This window comes from Schistocerca nitens, chromosome 4 (assembly GCF_023898315.1).
Source record: "Schistocerca nitens isolate TAMUIC-IGC-003100 chromosome 4, iqSchNite1.1, whole genome shotgun sequence".
NCBI classification, from domain to species: domain Eukaryota; kingdom Metazoa; phylum Arthropoda; class Insecta; order Orthoptera; family Acrididae; genus Schistocerca; species Schistocerca nitens.
In genome coordinates, this window is record NC_064617.1 from 218,069,942 (window position 1) to 218,088,532 (window position 18,591).

The 18,591-nt window shown below is 36.6% G+C and overlaps 1 protein-coding gene across 1 annotated transcript in view; it reads left to right on the top strand.

The window, feature by feature from the left end:
• LOC126251391 (uncharacterized) overlaps window positions 1-18,591 on the top strand; it is a 144,977-nt gene that overhangs the window by 107,481 nt on the left and 18,905 nt on the right. Inside the window, exon 9 of the mRNA XM_049951785.1 lies at window positions 13,040-13,341. Within this exon, the coding sequence (XP_049807742.1) occupies window positions 13,040-13,341 (302 nt within the window). The remainder of the gene's footprint in view (window positions 1-13,039; window positions 13,342-18,591) is intronic.

Consider the following 18,591-nt stretch of genomic DNA (forward strand, 5'->3'; position numbering starts at 1 on the left):
GTGACTAAACATTAGGCATTTGGAGCTAACCAGACAACAGGCATTTGCAGCTAACCAGACAACAGGCATCTGCAGCTGACTGCAGAATAATTCTACTGCCACCAATGCACATGTTGCATAAGAACCATGAAGGTGAGATAACAGAAATTAAGACTCACACGGAGGCATATAGACTTGTTTTTCTCTCACTACATTTACAAGTGGAGTAGGAATAGAAATAGAAATGGAGTATTGCATTGCAATGTTAATTATACAAAAGGGTAGGATAGGAAAGTTAGCTTTCATTCCCTGTGTCATTAACGTGTGTCGAATTCTGGTTAGTTTGTAAAACTAAATGCCTTCCACAAACTAAGTGAAACTAGATGTACTACTTCCTTACAGAGAACACAGAAGTAAAATTAAGCTGTATGAACAAAGGTAATCCAACAGACGATGTCCAAGACGAATGACTGTTCTCAGTGTGTGCTAGAAATTCTTATTGGAATGGCACTGCAATAGTATGCAGGTTGTAAGAAGAAAGTGTGCAGTGAGCAGAGTGTGAAACAATGTTCTGGCAGTTGTTGTTCACGATCCACATGTTTCATCCAGAGAAACTGCGAGTGCCTCTATAGTAAGTCAGCCCTGTGTTGTTTACATTCTGTGCACAGAGAGCTTCCATACATATCATGTCTAACTTCACCAGCTTATTAATCAATGGGACTGCAGAAAACACATGGAATTCTGTTGCTTGTTTCTGATGTAGCATCAGGACAATGGGTTCTTTCTTCAAAGAAATCTCTTTAGTCATGAAGCTACCTTTACAAATTATCAAAAGCTGAATGGAAGAAATACGCATTATTGGGTTGCTGAAAATCTGCTCTGGCTGAGGTGGGTTGAACATCAGAGGCAAAAGGTTGTTAATGTTTGCTGTTGGGTTATTGGAGACTACGTGATTGATCCTTGCTTCATTGAAGGAACCATAACCCTCTAGCAGGTGCACTTGTGTATAAAGTGTGCCAACCAAAAATAAAGTTGTTTTGCACCATTCCATTTTTGTTTCACAATTGCGAGCCCATATCTATTCCTTCATTATTGTTTCAACTAACACGGTGGTAAATTATGTTGTTGTATGCCCAAATAAGCAGCAATAATATAAAATAAACAGCGAGCTAAGTGTGAGAAATTTTATTTTGCTTGCAGGAAAATGACCCAGATTATGATCCAGCAGCAAAATGCAACAATGAGGCAGTTGTCTACAAGATAATTAGTAATCAAATAAAGGGTTGGCTGGGATCTGATGCAACTGATTTGTTTAATGCTTTGAGTGAGTCATGACGTGGGGTATCACTGACTGTGGCAACAGAGTGATATAATGAAAGTTTATTGCATTATTTTTTAATTAAACAGCACTTTAGCTCATATTATGTAAGTTTATTTCATCACTATTTAATTAAACCAAGATCAAACAGTGATTTTGTTCATGTAAATTTACTTTGGTAGCGTAAAGACAACTATTCTTTACAAGTGTACAAGGTACACCATGCATGTTCATTTTACAAAAAATGGCATGGGTTAAGGGTTCAAAGATACAGACAATTTATTACCAAAGTGCTACTGACTCTCCTAGAGGAAATACCACTTTACATATGTAGATGTGGTAACAGCAAGATTGGTGCCCTTCTCATTACTCACTTGTGGCTAGGACAACACTCGCCCATTTATTTCCTGGTCGCTGAGTAGGATGTGAAGACATTATCAATTTTCCTATGTGTCCACCTGATTTGTTACCACTGTATCTTTTTTTCTGTTGGATAAACTCTAAAGATGAAGTACGTATAAAAGTTCCACTGGCCCAAGAGGATTTAAAACAACACATTGTTGTAGCATGTGGAATGATATTGAAGAAATCTTTCCAGTCTTTCCAGAAGTCCTTGCATCAGTAACTGCAGACGTATATTGCAGTAGGCAGAATTTCAAAGACATGATGACATAAATTGAATATTAAGGAAGTGTTTATGGCCACATTAATTGTGATTTCCTTTTTGTTGCTTTTACAGATGTCATTTTGCACTGTAAATGTGTATTTTGGCATTAAACGTGGGTGATTTCATCTCTGATCACACAGGTCATGTCAACTCGTGGTCATGAATTTCTCCAGAAAAAATATGTATTAGACCTGGCAGATGTTTTGCATTAAAGCTTCCTCTTCATTGTGTTGAAATTTAGTTAATACCCACACACTCATTGGCTTACAAATTTAAGACAAAAATATGAAATTTAAGTTAATTTTTCCACTTAATTTCCTTTTTTTCCCCTCCCCCTCTAATTTGGAAAGTTGCAGAACACTATCTTTTCTGTCACATTACCAGATGCTACTGATGTAATTATGAACAGTATCTTCTCTGCCCCATGTATATGTATTATGTAAATATTTATTACTAAAAATGTAAAAGAATTGCATTTTTACAAGTTTTTACGAATTATTTATTTGAAAACCCCCATCCGAAAACTTTTGAGAATCACGCAAAATATTGTTTGGTTAATATGTTAGTAGTAAGTGCAAACACTGTGGGCAGTATTTTTCTGTGTAAAATGTTAAAAATTTTTAAAAATTCTGTATATTTCACATCACTGAATTTCTAGTGTAAATTATGCATGTTGGCAACACTGTTTCCAGCACTCTTCTGTTTACAACAAATGAATGAGAATTTGCAGTTAAACCATTCTGTATAGAGTTTTGTGCTTGGTTTGAACTTTTTGTTAGATACAATGTCAGTGAGGAAATACAGTGGTGAAAGAGTGAGGTGTGTGGACTAAGAAAAAAGACGCTAGAAGATGGTGTTTAAGAAACGTGAAACACACTTCACAGTTTTTGGAAATCTGTCAGAGATATTGCAGAAATATCTTGGTCCTCAAGTAATGGTATTAGCATCACATCCATTGTGCAAATTTAGTGACAACCCACTTGAACGATCACCCAAATGCGAAACTGAAGAAGACACTGGAAATGTTTATATTCCTAGGTGTGAAGTTGTTGATGCATTGAATGTTAGCATTTTTGCTGTAGCACCTACTGTATTGCCCCTTAAACATCCAGGAAAGGTAAGAAGCACAAGAAGAAAACAGTACGTAAAAAGAAAAGTGGATGAAATTGAAACAAGATTCACACAAGCAACATCTTCAAAACTTTGTGAAGAGCATAATGTGGATGCACTTGATGCAGAACCCGAAGATAGTGACATGTGCATGAAAAATGATGTGTGGTTTCAAAACCTAAATATTAGTATCTCAGTAGCCACCTATACTGAAAAGGTACAGTTACTGACACTGATACTCTAAGCAGCAGATACAGAAATATCTATCTGTTGCAAGATGATATGCTTACTGTTGCTCTGGAATGTTATCTAATTGATGACAAAGATTGCAGCAGGCGAAGTTTTAACCAGGCTGATGTTATCTTTATCAGTGAAAGATAGATATAGGACAAGATCAATAAGAGAAGCATATCTCCTAATGAAAAAGGAGAACCTGAATTTAAAAAGTGGTCTCACAAAATTCTACTCTTTACGACCAAAATGGGTAAAATACCAGCCAGTGAAGGAAGTATGTACTTGTATTTTCTGTACTAATTTGAAACTTCTTGTTTCACCACAAACAGTGTCACAGGAAATAAGTACACAGTGATGGTCTTGATGCTTTTGTGTATATGTCAAAAGCCACAAGATAAATGTTGCAGGAGTGTGCAATGTCCTGGTGCTTGAAGTGATGACAGTTGCAGCATTACACCTTCAGGATACTGACAGTGACATAACCTATGCATTGTGAGAGGGAGAAAAGTTGGTGAAGAAGACAGTAGAGCCAGAGAAGTTTGTTACAGAGGTTAGGCATTTGGTCATGAAAGGAACAGCTCCATCATATCTGGAGGATTCAGAGATAAGCCACAGCAGAAGTGAAATTAGCCACATCCCAGAGTACTGACACATTAGTTCTTCATTTCAACTTTGCTGAGAACTGGTCTGTTGCTTTGTAGAACCAAATTCAAAGTTACCATTGGCACCCATCACAGGTATCACTATTCATGTGTTGCTCACTTCCTTGGAACATCACACTGTTTTGCTATTGTCAGTGATGTCCCATTTATGATAATGCACACACGTGCTACACTGTCAGAGTGATATGTAGTGTCGGCAGACTTGCCAACACTACGTACACTAATTGAAAGAGGCGGCCAAGATGCACACGCTAACTCACGAAGGATGGAGTGAGGTCTGAAACAGGAGACTTAATGAATGCTATAAAGAAAATACGTAGCTTTGGAATATACTTAACTTTTAATCACTCCTTGTGATACATCTCTCTTGACTATACAAATGAGACTCGTAAGATACATGCACTGATACAATTGGCACCTTGCTAAGTCGTAGCCATTAACTTAGCTGAAGGCTATTCTAACTGTCTCTCGGCAAATGAGAGCAAAGGCTTCATCAGTGTAGTCGCTAGCAACGTCGTCGTACAACTGGGGCGAGTTCTCGTACGTCTCTCGAGACCTGCCGTGTGGTGGCGCTCAGTCTGCGATCACACAGTGGCGACACGCGGGTCCGACATGTACTAATGGACCGCGGCCGATTTAAGCTACCACCTAGCAAGTGTGGTGTCTGGCAGTGACACCACATGATAATTGATGACATAACATCTAGAGGCCATGCATTTCCCAAACATGTGTATGTGACTGATTGTGCAGCATCTCATTTTAAAAACTGCTTTCTGATTTATGAGATTGGTCAACACTGTAGTACAAGAATTAAGACAAAAAATGGATATTTTCAGCAACAGGTCATGGAAAAAGTGCATTTGATGGGGTAGGAGGTATTTGTGAACATCTTGCAACAACATATAATCTCCAGCATGAAGGTGTTGATGCTATAAGAGATACTACTGGATTTGTACACACCATATCAACATTAGAAACAAACATGAAACTCTTAATTCTAAATGAAAATACATTAAGGGAATTCCATATAAAAAAGAGAGAACAGTAGTCTGCAATGAAGCCTGTGGTAGGAATTCAGTCAAGACACTACTGGGTTGCATCCCGGAGTGACATATTGCGAGCATGGTTCTCCATGAAATGCAACCTGCTACTCTGTGTGAAATGCAAAGACTACAGTATACATTAGAAGACTTTTTAGTGAGCCACTTCATTTCTTGTGTATGGAGATCAGTGGAGGGTGGAACAGATTATAAGTGTCTCTCATGAGCTGCGAGATATAACCATCTCCTTTGACCCCTCATGGTCCTGCTAATGCTTTCAGATGGCCATCATCAAAAGATCAGTCTGCAGTTCCCATTTCCCAAGTACTGCTCTTATTGGATTACCCTCGTCCGTGTGCAAATTCAGCTTGACTATACAAGTTCAGTGAGAAGAGATGAAAAAGAAAAACAAATGAACTCTTTTCAACAATTCAGTGTTGATCGTTACATTGCAGGCAATTTTAATTCATGGGAAGTCATTAAGAAGTAAAATTATGACAGAAGACAATAATAATTAGTGAATATCATCATAAAATGAAAAATGGGTATAAATATTCTATATCCAATTTTTGTTTTAAAATGCTTTCAGACAAAATTATGAATTGTTTTCCCACTCACTTATAATGTTGTAAAGTAATTATTTTGATTCAGAAATACCAGTTTTGCATGACATTTACTTAAAATCAGCAATCAGTTTAAATATTTAAGTGTCCTTGATTTTTAAACATTGAGAGTAGAGCTGGGTCTGCCTGAAAAATTTCTCACATTTTGTACAGACAAGTATTGCCCAGAACGAGATTTCCACTCTGCAATGGAGTGTGCACCGATTTGAAACTTCCTGACAGATTAAAACTGTGTGCCGGACAGAGACTTTAACTCGGGACATTTGCCTTTCATGCACAAGTGCTCTACCATCTGAGCTACCCAAGCATGACCCGTCCTCACAACTTCAATTCTGCCAGTACCCCATCTCCTACCTTCCACACTTCACACCTCTTTTGCGAACCTTGCAGAACTAGCACTCCTGGAAGGAAGCACTCCTTTCTTCCAGGAGTGCTAGTTCTGCAAGGTTCGCAAAAGAGCTTCTGTGAAGTTTGGAAGGTAGGAGGGACGAGGTACTGGCAGAATTGAAGCTGTGAGGGCGGGTCGTGAGTCGTGCTTGGGTAGCTCAGATGGTAGAGCACTTGCCCGTGAAAGGCAAAGGTCCCGAGATCGAGTCTGTCTGGCATACAGTTTTAATCTGCCAGGAAGTATCAAGTATTGCCCACTCTTGATTGTACATACCCTAAATACAATGACCAATTAAAGTACCATGAAATATTTAGAACATTTAGAATGGGGGTTTTGGAGAAAATAATTTCTAAATTACCAGGAAATTCCAGATTCTTTCATCTCTTTGTACAAATATTTTGACAGTTTGAGAATTTTATGCATTAATGACCGACAGGTAGCAGTCCTTCCACTTTATCATTTATCAAGAAAGTTAACATCCTGTGACTATTCATATTTTCAAAACATAATTTTGTAATTCACAAAATGTTACAATTTAAAAAAAAAACAAAAAAAAAAAAAAAAAAAAAACACTCATAAGTATATATCTATTAATCATGTCTCATGGTATTGGGAACAAAGTATTTATTGAAAATAAATTCAGATCTCTCTCACTTTTGGTTTCTTTATTACAATTTTTCAATTTTCCCTTTCAGTACGACATTTTCACAAATACTCTCATTTAGAGAGGTCTGTAGAGTTTTAACATATCATCAGAAAATATTGTAGTTTTGGAGAGGTATCTTATGGAACTTCAACATATATATATATATATATATATATATATATATATATATATATATAAAAAATAGAGGGAAACATTCCACGTAGGAAAAATATATCTAAAAACAAAGATGATGTGACTTACCAAATGAAAGTGCTGGCAGGTCGACAGACACACAAACGAACACAAACATACACACAAAATTCAAGCTTTCGCAACAAACTGTTGCCTCATCAGGAAAGAGGGAAGGAGAGGGAAAGACGAAAGGATGTGGGTTTTAAGGGAGAGGGTAAGGAGTCATTCCAGTCCCGGGAGCGGAAAGACTTACCTTAGGGGGAAAAAAGGACAGGTATACACTCGCGCGCACACACACACACATATCCATCCACACATATACAGACACAAGCAGACATATTTATGTCTGCTTGTGTCTGTATATGTGTGGATGGATATGTGTGTGTGTGCGCGAGTGTATACCTGTCCTTTTTTCCCCCTAAGGTAAGTCTTTCCGCTCCCGTGATTGGAATGACTCCTTACCCTCTCCCTTAAAACCAACATCCTTTCGTCTTTCCCTCTCCTTCCCTCTTTCCTGATGAGGCAACAGTTTGTTGCGAAAGCTTGAATTTTGTGTGTATGTTTGTGTTCGTTTGTGTGTCTGTCGACCTGCCAGCACTTTCATTTGGTAAGTCACATCATCTATATATATATATATAACAGAGGGAAACATTCCACACAATATTGTGTCTGTATATGTGTGGATGGATATGTGTGTGTGTTCTTTTTTTCTTTTTAGATATATATATATATATATATATATATATATATATATATATATATATATATATATATATATTTTTTTTTTTTTTTTTTTTTTTTTTTTTCCAGCAAACTTTGAAATAGTAATGTGACACATTCACTCTTCGCCTGTGTTATTTGAGATTAAATCGCCCCTCGGTCTTTATACCCCAGTTCCCTATTTTCCAAATCCATTCAGTTTTTGATGTGCACATTTCTTTCAAGGCTGTTGCAGGAACAAGACTAGAGCTGTTACCATAATAGGACAAGACAGCAATTAGTCTCGCGTTCGAAACAGATAAACCCTTTTAATAAATTATGTAATTTCTCTGAAATTACTGATTAGATTTAAGAGAGTGAAATGAAATGCTCTTGAATTTCTTTGTTTTAGATATATGATACTAGCAGCAGAAGTTGCTGTCATGACATTTGAAAGAGTGCTGTTGATAACAAAGTCTCTCAAGTAATATAGCTATGAGAAGATATCATTTAATGAGCACATTCTCATGATTCATCTGGGTGGAAACAGAATTACAGTATCTTAAACAGTTCAAGAAATATCTTTAGGTGAACAGCTTAGCTGAATCAGCCTTTATCATCAGTTCCCTAGAACTCATTGTGGCCTGCTGGTTTAATGGCAAATGGAGATCTTAAACAACAGCCTTATACTTTATTGTGTCAATCTCTGATGCAGATCTCTTGAATTCTGCTATTAAGTCAAGAGATACAGGTGTCCCCTTGTTCTCTTCGGTGGGCACGACAAACAAGAAGTGGTAATCGGGTAACCTAACTACATAATAGCATACTGTTATGTGCTCATATGGGATTTTGGGTTAGAAAAAACCCTTCCATAGACCCATTGAGGTACATATCATATTAGGAGAAAGGGGTGGATCGGTTAAAGTCAATACAGAGGGGAACTTTGCCCTTGCAGAGAAGAAATTTAAAATATTTGTAAGAATCCATAGTAAAGTCCCAGCATTCGTCTCTCTCATTAATGGTAATAATTATCCAATTAGCACTAGGAATAGAATGCTTGTTATAACTAGAAATGAATAGCAGTAAAATTGTAAATTAAGGGTAGTCTGTATATCAGTGCTGTCAAAATATTTTTCTCTATCAAGAGCTTCATAATAAATTTAAGTTATTCCTCATGTTGAATATGAATGATTTAGTTGAAGGTAAACATCAAAGATGAGTCAAATATGGTAACAACATGCTTTTAAGGACCCCTGTCTCAGAATTCACCTTGGTAGAATACTCCCAGGTAATCTTAGACAATGTCACATGAAAATTTCATGATTGTGTTATGGTAATACTGGCAGATTTCAACTTACTCAACTGTAGATTGGCAAATACATGAGATTAGAATAGTTTGAAGGGATATGGATATATTTGAGTTTTCTAGACATCTCATGTGACTATAGCAGTCACAGAACCAATTCATTAGGCTACTATCTGACACCTCAGGATGACTGACTGACAGACAGACAGACAGACAGTCAGTCAGTCAGACATGAACTTCTTGACTCAGGTAACATAGAGAAGGGAACCTGTGACTAGCCTTTTATTGTGTCAGTCACAAGTGTCAGAAGGAGTCTTAATGGACAGAAAATATTTTTGCTTGTCAATTGTGACAAAGGAATAAATAGCAGATTACCTGAGCAGTCAACATGAAACAACATCCCTGGAGCTTAAAATGTGGGATATCAATGAATGAATTTCAATGGTATACGAGGTGTGATCAAAAAATACAGTGAATAATTTTATTAGAAACAAAGTAATAGGCTTACATGGAATTTGATTTAATCTCCTTCAAAGTTGGTTCTCAGCTAGAAATGCACTTAACCCCAATATTGAATCCATGACTGGAAGCATTTCTGGAAAACTTGGTTTGGAAGGGCATTCAGCTGCTCTGTTATGGTCCCATCAGTGTTAGGAATGGTGTCAAATCGTTTTCCTTGAAGTACATTTTTAAATTTTGGGAAGAGCCAGAAGTCGCTTGGTGAGTAAGGTGGATGCTGATGGACGGGAACACTTTTTCTGGCCAAAAACTCGTGAATCAAAAGAGAGGTTGACACGATGTGTTGTTGTTGGGAAGAAGGTAGCCATTGGCCTATTTTTCTGGTCTCTCTCTTCTTACGTTGTTCTGTAAATGTTGCATCCGTCCTTGTAAAATTCGGTGTTTACAGTTGTTCCCCTTGGAACAAACTCTGATCACACTATGCCCCCAAATTTTGCACTCACTCATCTCATTTGCAAATTATCTGTTAAAATGCTTTGCGAGGATCCATAAGAGAGAAGTTCTTCAGTAAGCTCTTGAATAGTTATTCGTCTTTTTGAAGGAACAATTTTTACCACCTTTTGCACATTTTCTTCTGTTTTTAAGGTTAATGGACATCCTGAATGTTGCTCGTCTTCTACCGATTCACTTCTGTTTTTAAACTGCTCTTACCACTTGTAAACAGTTGCAGCATTATCGTGATACATCACTTTCAACATGTTGTGTGTTTCTGTGGCACTTTTTGCAACTTGAAACAACTTAATGTTCACATTTTATTCAGAATCCATGATGCACAACAGACACGGTGAACACCATCTCACTCTAGCATCTCTGAATGCTGAGTGCCAAGTCAAAATGTGTTCCAACTTGATGCTGCCTGTCTCAGTTGATCAGGCTACCACACAAATTACATAAAATGGTTGTAGCATCAGCAGTTCCTGCCAAAAAAATAATTCACTGTATTTTTTGACTAATCCTTGTTTGTTAATGACGTGATGGATAATGTTGACGATCAGTGAAGATGTTCAAATCAGCAAGCACTGTAGAATATCGATGTTTGGTGGAGGAATTAGCAGTTGACCACCATCTACATCCAACTGTACTCTAAGAAATAGTTATGGATCGAAATAGTAAGTTTCAAACTCACTTAAAAATATGGTAAAAAGGATTTACTTTTTACTAATGGAATGCAAATTGAGACCATTTGTTGCAATGAATCTGCCTGCACCACAACTAGGGCCTCATATTAAATTTTATAATAAAGGACATTTAGGTAGGCTCTTTGACACCTCAAGAAATGGTCCAGCATATAAAATAACTAGGGCGCTCAGTCTAATATAGAAAGAAAATTATATCTGCAAAGATAACATTTTGGTTCATAAATGTATGAATCTACAAAGAGTTCTTTTCATGGGGCAACTGTACATGTATATTTTCACAAAATGAAGAAAAACACAACAGTTGTTGAATCAGTAATATTTTATTGTTTACAACCAGTTTCAGAATAATGTAATTCCATCGTCTGGACAACTGTAACAATGGAAACAGTATGTTACGATTATGAACAAGCAGTCATCAAAAAAATTATTCATAATTGTAACATATGCCAGAAAATGCAATTATATTATTCCAAAATTGATCGTAAACAATGAAATATTATTGATTCAAAAACTGTTGCAGTTTTCTTCATTTTTTGTGGCTCTAATTAATGAAATTAAAGATGAGCTCTTAAAAACATATCGTGGTTTGTTTTCTGGTTATCAAGAACCTATATGTAGATTGCAACTTCACCACAGTTCTAGCAACAATAATGTGAAATTAATCTCCAGTCAACATCAGTTTCTTGTTACCCAACCAGCAGAGAGTGAACACACAACCTTAGATTTTACTATGAGTCATCTGGTCAAAAGAGGTTCATTCACACGCTGTTGCATCAAGCCTTTATAGAAGCATGGATTATTCATGAAACATCTTAATTAGCAATGACAGATAGTGAAATAATTAAATAAATAAATACAGAACATACCAGGAGAATTGGTCAACATTAAGAGATATGACAAAACAATGATTTAGGCAAAAAAGTCTACTAGACATAGGCTCTAAAACATGTGCCTTAAGAGCCAAGAGTATTTCTTCATCTTCAATACTCTGAAATGAATCTCTTCTGATGTAAGCTCTATGCTTTCTGTATTTTGAGAGGTTGCAGTTTGGATAAAAACAAGAAAAGAATGTCCTGTAAACACCTTAAGAACTATGAGCAGTTGTTTATCTTCGCTACTGTAAAACACATCTCTCCTAATGAACAATTGATCATAGCTCTTAAGGTATGCCTTTTACAGCCCATGTTTACTAGACAATTTTTTCTTCTTCTTTCTTTGAAAAATATGGGAAGCAAAGATGTTGCAGTAGAAGAGATTTGTTTCACAGTATTGAAGATGAAGAAATGCTCATATGCACTTCAGAGGCCATGTTTACTAGACTTTTTTGCTTCAAATTATTGTTCCTGTCATACCCCTAACACTGACCATTCCTCCTGGGACACCCTGTATATACATAGTGATCATTAAACGGAAAACATTAAAAAAGACCCTACAGGATAATAACATTGGCTATAAACAGATGGGTTATCCTTGGCTGTTTAAGTTTATTAAAATAGTCATACACAAGTTTGAATCCAAACGGTGGCCTTACACAGATTGTTAATACATCACAGTTGAATGGAGATACCACTGGACGATGTATTTGTAGTGCAAACTGAGCATTTCACAGTCAGTAGCAAGTGCAGACAAATGCCGGAGCAGAGAAAAAAAATATCTGTATGGTAATCACAAAGGTCAACAGCTACACCCAAGTCTTTAATCATTAACAAATTTTACTGCAGTTAAAATTATTGTCACTGATAACTGGCCTGTGACACTTTAAGTTCACCAGCATTTGTAGTTGCATAATTATTCTAAGTCCCGAATTGGTGGACATTGAAATGTTCATAAATCTGAACTACCACTGTTAAACCTAAAGTGGCTCTGTGGCCACACAAAACCTTCCAAACACCTTACTACTTCAACCACATACCCACAAAAGACCCCCAGCTCTGGCTTGCAAGCCTGTTTAAAACCTTAGTCATGTGACCAACGCTGTAGTCAGCCTAATCTCTCTCAACCTGACAATTCATGAAATCAGATATATTACAATATTTACACAACTTTTAAGTATTTGCCTTAAGCACTCTTTAAATTGGTTTTGTTTTACAATATTCTCTCTGTACTTGGCATTAACAATCAGATTTATTTATTTTCTTTGCTGTATCTGGAGCTGCAACTGACACTAGTCAGTACAATGTCTCTACACACATCGATCTTACAATCCTACAGCATTCAAAGAACCAAATTATGTATTAGTAGGACAGCAGGATGGGAGTCTCATGATAGTAATAAATCAGTAGTGTACTTGTGGAGAAGTCATGGTTTTGGCACTCTTTTTTGTAAAATAGTTTATTGGTATTTACTTATTTGTTTATCAATATTAGAGACTTGTTCATCCCTTAGTTACTTAACAGTGTGTCACATGTACATATTTTGTGTGTTTCTTGTATTCAGTAATCTAGAAAGTTGCTTAGTTTCAGGTATTGTGTTTACCTGTTTAGATGTATGTCTGCAAGAAATACCTTATAATTGCAGATGCAGAGAAACTGGATGCACAGCTGCATTCACGACCAAGCAGTGCCTGCAGTTTCATTACAAGAAAGTCCATGGGTTCACAGAGGAAAACATGCCTGTGATTGAAAGATCAGTTGCATACACATTTGATGCTTACTCTGGTGGCACTGTGGAAGACCCTGGCAGAGGAAAGTCACCTCGGTTTGATAAAGAACGAAGGAATTCCACAGATAACAATAGCAGTAGTCTGCTGTCATTAGATGATAGTAGTACCACCTCTAGTGCCAAAGCTGATATCTCAGGGACCAGCTCTAACACTGATGGTAATAAAATAAACACCGTAAATTTGCAACAACTTTCTTAGTGGAATGTAAATATGAGTTCCTACTTAAATAATTAGAGCAATGTATGCTAGCTCTTAACTATAGTGCATTTTTATTTACTATTTTAAAATAGAATCATTTACCTTTAATGATAGAATGTCAATAGATTGCAGAGTAACACTTCCTCTTCAAAGATGTTGGGGTGTAAATTCTTAGCTATGCTGAATAGTAATGTGCCACACAACTGTCACAAAATTATTTAAACTGGTCACTATTAAACAGGATATTGTAAGGTTATCAGATGCACGGTGAATAAATAAAGACCAAATATATTGAAATAAAGTCAGAACATCCATGTTCACAGAGGAACAGAGCAGGAGGAATATTCAGATGTAGCTGTCCTGTAAACTAGAAAATTAATAACAATATTAAATATATTGAAGTAATCTCAGTCAGGACAACATGGCATGTATCAGAAATTAAGACTTTCTATGGAAAATATTCGAGTCTGTGCAATGAGTTACAGAACATGATAAATGAAAAAATATCACATTGCAACCTGATAATGAGAGATTTTAATGGGAAAGAGGATAAACTGAAGAACTACCCTGCAGTGGGAGGCTTTAAGTATACTACCAGAAATTAATGTTGTCACATGTTATGAGAATTTGCCGAGAACAATAATTTGTTTTCCTTCGTATGTTCTTCAGGCAACAACAAATGTAAAATAGATTAAGATGCATAGTTTTACTAGATATGCAACTAAAAAGTAACATACCAGTTCAGCACCTTCAGAGGTAAATGTTACACAGATGATGAAGAAGAGGAAATTTTTTAACAAAGATTTTTATGAAAGGAGCAAAAAGATGTTGCAGATATGAAGAAGACAAAAGAAAAGAATATGTCAAATGATACACTAAATAGAAGGTAAGAATTCCAAGAAAAAAACAATTGGGACGTGATAGAACAACTGATTTTTTTAAATATGTAAATTTTAAAATAACTGTTTGGAAATATAGTCAAGAGGGTGTGAGAAAATAGAGGAAATTTTGTAAGGAAAACTATCGAAAACAAGAAATGTGTGAAGAAAATGGAAACTGTGAAAAAACATCACTTTTTATCTGTTATGCTGACACATGGCTCAGGAACTAACAACTGTGTTTGAATTTTATAAGCATTCCAAGATTTCTTTAAAAGTTTGTATAGTTCAAAGAATGAATCAGAAACATAATTAATAATGTAAATTCTGTCAGATTTGGGGGAGGGGGGGGGGGGGACTTGCCTGGAGATGTCAATGTTTCAGTAGAAATGAGTAAAGCTGGAGGTAAAATAATACCTTAGAAATTTGTTGCAGGAGTAGTGAAAATACTGTGTTATTTCATTTCACAAGAAAGGAAACAAACAACATATGAAAATGCAATAGACTATTCTGCGGCACTCCTTAATATTCAAGACATTCATTAAAAAGTACAACAATATCCCAGGAACAAGTATTAGATTTTAATCAAGCAAAGAAATGAACTAGTTTCGGCTGTGAATGTAGCACTGTTGACCCATTTCAAGTTGCTAAAGACATTGGAGAATAGAGCAACAAGTAAGAAATACCACACTGTCTGAAATTCATAGATTTTTAGAAAGATTTTGACTATGTTTCAAAAAATATGTTGGAACAACCCTTGAGTAACAAGATCCCTTAGAAAGTCAAGACATCCCTCTGGGATATCCATCTCTGAAAGAGTTTTCGTTAAACTTCATCAGAATAATGGGAAATTCAGAATTGTATGAAGAGTCGGGCAAGCAGCCCTAGTGAATGTTTTCAGATCCCTAAACTGCCAAAGAGGAGGAGGACGAGGAGGAGGAATACGTAATTTTGCCGGGCACATTGTATTGTTCGTCTCTCGAGCAGGTAATTCCAACAGTTAGTGAAGGTTAATAGAGCAAAGTCAAAATCAAGTCTGAATATTAATTGTAACAAGGCTTAAAAATGTATAATCAACATTTTGTTGTTGTTGTTGTTGTTGTTGTTGTTGTTGTTTTCAGTCCAGAGACTGATTTGATGCAGCACTCTATGCTACTCCATCCTGTACAAGCTTCTCCATCTCCGAATAACTATTGCAACTTATGTTCTTCTGAATATGCGTAGTGTATTCATCTCTTGGTATCCCTCAATGCTTTTTACCCTCCATGCTTCCCCCCAATACTAAATTGGTGATCCCTCATATCAAAGCTGGCCACTGTGGCTGAGCAGTTCTAGGTGCTTCAGTCCAGAACCGCGCTGCTGCTACGGTCACAGGTTCGAATCCTGCCTCGGGCATGTATGTATGTGATGTCCTTAGGTTAGTTAGGTTTAGATAGGTCTAAGTCTAGGGGACTGATGACTTCAGATATTAAGTCCTACAATGCTAAGAACCATTTGAGCCCTCATATCAAAAAGAAAATATGATACATTATTGATGAAGTCATTGAACCAGTTAAGGCAGTGGTTCTCTAACTATTTTCCCTGAAGCCCCTCTTTGTGAGGAGAAACAGCATCAAACCTCCACTGCCACGCCTATTTTATGAACAAAAATAGTCATTTTTGTAACATTTTCTTTGCGATATTCTCTGTTTTGCCAAATTCAGCTTAGAAGAATTTTACACAACAGAAACCAGAACTACATGAATTATTATAATGAAAATATGGAACAAATTGTTTATCTTACAGCATTTTTTATTTATTCAAAAACTATTAAATGAACTATATTTACAATTCAGCAGAAAAGGATTTAGAAAGAATCACTCATGTGAAACTCATCTTATGTCAATGGCTCAAAGACTTCGTAAGTAATAGAGCCCAGTATGTTGTCCTCAATAGTGAGTGTTCATTACAGAGAAGGGCATTGTCAGGAGTGCCTCCAGGAAGCGTGACAGGACCATTGTTATTTTGTATATACATAAATGATCAGGTGGGCAGCAGTCTGCAGTTGTTTGCTGACGATGCTGTGGTGTACAGGAAGGTATTGAAGACAAGAGACTGTAGGATGATACAAGAGGAAATCACATATAGGACAATAGTGCAACCTATTCTTGAGTCTGCTTCAGTGTTTGGGATCCATACCAGGTCAGATTAAAGGAGGACATCAAAGCAATTCAGAGGTGGGATGCTAGATTTGTTTCTGGTTAAGTACATGAAGAACATGTAAATGTTATGGAGGAGCCTCGGGAGCTCAATTCCAAGGAACACTACTGTGGAAATTTAGAGAACCAGCATTTGAAGCTGAATGCAGAATGATCCTACTGCCAACAACATGCGTTTTGCATAAGAACCATAGAGACAACGTATAAGAAATTAGGACTCTTATGGAGGCATATAGACAGTTGTTTTTTCCCTCGCTCCATCTAAAATTGTAACTGGAAAGGAAATGGTCAGTAGTAGTACAGGGTCCTTCTGCCATGCGCTGTACAGTGGCTTGCGGAGTATGTATGTAGCTGTAGATGTACAACAGCATTACAAATTTAAATTACAAAGTTATGTATGATGGATGAGGTTGCATTTGAGATGACAGTTTTTCAAGATGTGGTGTAATTGAAAAAACAGCAACTTGAAGTTCTTTGCATACTTTTAGCTTTGAATGGTAGGTAGACTTCATAGCTGACAAAGTTGAAAAGCAAGTCTACAACATGTATGTTGTTGCAAAAGGAATCAGGATCTTTATTGCATTTTGTCTCAGACTTGGGAATTCCTTGCTAATATGTATCCCAAACACCAACAAAGATGCTTCATTAAATTTACTCTTCAGTGATTATAACGCACAAGTAAGATGAATATGTTGTTGTTTTGTTCTGAATTTAGACATGATGGTCCAGGAGCATTTCTGAATTGCTGAAATACTTGTCGAAGGGAAGTAGGATGATGAAGGCAGGCTTTAATCTACATTAGAAGTATCAGAGATTATCTGTATCCTTTAACATTGACACCAAAGAAGGGGGACATACCTAGCATGCTACTTAGCATTCAGTTTTGCCACAGCTCTAATTTCTTTATGAATGCCTTCACTTTTTCATTCCAAGATAATACAGTTGCCCGATTACCTTGAAGTGAATTGTTAAGAATATTGAGTTTCTCAAAAATGTCAATAGAAAATCTGCATTGCTGAAACAGTTTGCCAGAGAGTGTCTTTTCTCCTTTAAGAAACAGAATACCATGTTCCCCAGTTCAAACATTCTTTTTAGAATGTTTTTTTCCCATGAAAGCCATTGTGCATTACTAAAAACGAGCAAAGAAATCAATTCCTCTCATATGTTAAACACATCAATGATACAAGCGTAAGCAATCAAATGAACATCTTTATGAATATCAGCTGCTTCACCCACTTGAAGTAAAAAAACAGTTCTCATGCAATTTATCAATTAAATACTTGAGAAAATCGTCAGAAATGTCTAAAATTTTTCTATGTGCTGTATCATTAGACAGAGGAATATTTTTCAGCTGTTGAGCAAATGAGGCACAAAACATTGTTGACACTACGGTTTCCGACAAAAAGATCACACTGTAACAATGCTGGAGAATGTGACGCACTTGGGTGGGTCTGTCCAGCAATCACCAAAGTGTTAGCACTTAAAGATGTGATAGTGACTGTTTATTCAAATCACTACTGTCATGTGATAGCAATCTTCCTCCAACCTAAGTTAAAATAGTTTGTTGGGTAACCACAGCTCACACTTCTCAGTGTTTTCTAGAAATTTTGAGAGAGTTGTTTCCTGGACATCTGTCTTCATAAGGAGACATCAGTGGCTGCCCAGGTCACCCAGCTTATCACCTTGTGATTTCTTTCTTTGGAGACACTTAGTCTCAAGAGCACAAACAAAGACACACAACCTTGCAAGCTCTTGAGGAGGCAATCACCCAGGAAATGGCTGCCATTCCAAGGGAAATGACACAAAGTAATATGAACAACTTCGGGGGAAGGTTTTGTCGCTTTATCGACAATGATGGATGCCATTTACCAGACACAAGTTTCAAAGCCAACTAATGTAAAATGGCATAGTATTTGTTGTTCACAAATAAAAGTATTTTCTCTGTGTCTGTCTTCGTTCGTTCGTAACTAATACAGGAGGTCTTTTTGCTGGACCCTGTATATTGATCGCTGCAGGTAAAACCAGAATTTCTGCAACCATATGTGGTTTCTTGCATTTAGCAAACCTGTGCTAATCCTGGTATGAGGCTGAAAAGGCCCTAGAAGTCACATTCATCATTTCAGCTAAGTTCTT